Source organism: Colobus angolensis, unplaced genomic scaffold, assembly GCF_000951035.1.
Source record: "Colobus angolensis palliatus isolate OR3802 unplaced genomic scaffold, Cang.pa_1.0 Scaffold171, whole genome shotgun sequence".
NCBI classification, from domain to species: Eukaryota; Metazoa; Chordata; class Mammalia; order Primates; family Cercopithecidae; genus Colobus; species Colobus angolensis.
This window is the reverse complement of record NW_012114833.1, coordinates 1,273,191-1,274,607: the sequence shown is the minus strand read 5'-3', so window position 1 is coordinate 1,274,607 and position 1,417 is coordinate 1,273,191. Positions and strand designations below refer to the sequence as shown.

The 1,417-nt window shown below is 46.7% G+C and overlaps 1 protein-coding gene across 3 annotated transcripts in view; it reads left to right on the top strand.

Annotated features, from left to right (window-relative positions):
• The window catches only part of RNF185 (ring finger protein 185), a 32,479-nt gene that overhangs the window by 8,907 nt on the left and 22,155 nt on the right, over nucleotides 1–1,417 (top strand). For 2 of the 3 annotated variants that reach the window (XM_011938329.1, XM_011938327.1), the window contains exon 1: nucleotides 181–406. In XM_011938329.1, the coding sequence (XP_011793719.1) occupies nucleotides 231–406 (176 nt within the window). In that variant the 5' untranslated portion in view covers nucleotides 181–230. Of the gene's footprint in view, nucleotides 1–180; nucleotides 407–1,417 lie in introns of those variants that run through there. The other variant, XM_011938328.1, reaches the window with a different exon arrangement.

Below are 1,417 nucleotides of genomic sequence, written 5' to 3'. Positions count from 1 at the left end.
TTTCTGGATCACTGCCCTCTGGGTCGTGCCCTACAACTCTTATCTTCTGCAGCACTTTGGGAAGTCTGCTCAGGGATTCAGTCATAATCAGCTCTGGAGCTGAGAGAAGACAGGAATGTTGGCATGGAATCTGGGGGGAGAGGGCTGCAGAAATGGGCAGTCAAGAGTTCTCTGCCTTTTAGGATTTCCCTGGGGAGAGTCTTCACTCAAAGCTTCGCTGACAGCCAAGGATGGCAAGCAAGGGGCCCTCGGCCTCTGCATCTCCTGAGAACTCCACTGCAGGAGGGCCCAGTGGGAGCAGCAATGGCGCTGGCGAGAGCGGAGGTCAGGACAGCACTTTCGAGTGCAACATCTGCTTGGACACAGCCAAAGATGCCGTCATCAGCCTGTGTGGCCACCTCTTCTGGTCAGTATCCCTTCTCCCATGCCAGAGAGCACATTGCCATGTTTGGAAAGCCTGTGACCCTGGGCAGTTTGGAGCAGAATGCCTCCTGCTCACTTTGGGAATGCACTCAGGCTTAACAGACAGGAGACCTGAGTTCCCATTCCAGCTCTGCTACCAATGAGCTGGGTGACCTTGGGCAAATCCTGTCTCCGCTCTGAGCTCCTTCTCCCCATCTGTAAAGTAATAATACTTACCATTTAGTGAGCACTTACTACCTGCTACTTGCTGTGCTGAGCCTAGAGGTAGTATAGCATAATGGTTATAAGCAAGGACTGTGGAACTGGGCTTCCTCTTTCTGAAGCTTGACTCTGCCACCTTCCTGTTTGACCTTGGGCAAGGTGCTTACACACATTCTGCCTCGTTTTACAGGTTGTTTGCAAGTATTAAATGCAAGTATTAAATTAATGTAAAAGGCTTAGAAGAGCACATAACTTGCGGTAAATAGTATGTGTTAGCTATGACTGTAATTGTTACTATATGTTATGTTTATGTATAGATATATACACACATCAAAATGAAGTGTCAAGGCCGGTGTCTGTTCCAGCCTTGATGGTTACAGGAGCCCTTTCTGGCTCTGAGAACCTAGGTGAAGGTTGAATTTTGTTTCCTTGTTTTTTTTTTTTTTCTTCTTCTTTTTGTCTTGAGATTTTGAGCTGAACCTTGAAAGGTCGATCGAAAAATGCTAGGTAAGGTGAAGGGTGTGTGTGTCCCCCCAAGGCAGGGAGTTTCTAGGGACAGGCACATGCACTGTTGGACTCATCTGAGACCCTTGAGGCTACTGTATACCTCTCACAGCACTCTGGATGAGGGTCTGGGAGTGTTAGGAAAAATAATGGTTACAGGAGTGTTGGACCAGATTATCAAACCCAGATTCGACTAAAGGGACATAGAGGTAATGAATATTTTTGAGCAGAGAAATCATGTGAAGAAAAGGCAATTTAAACAATATTTAAGGAATTTTAAGTTGGCAAC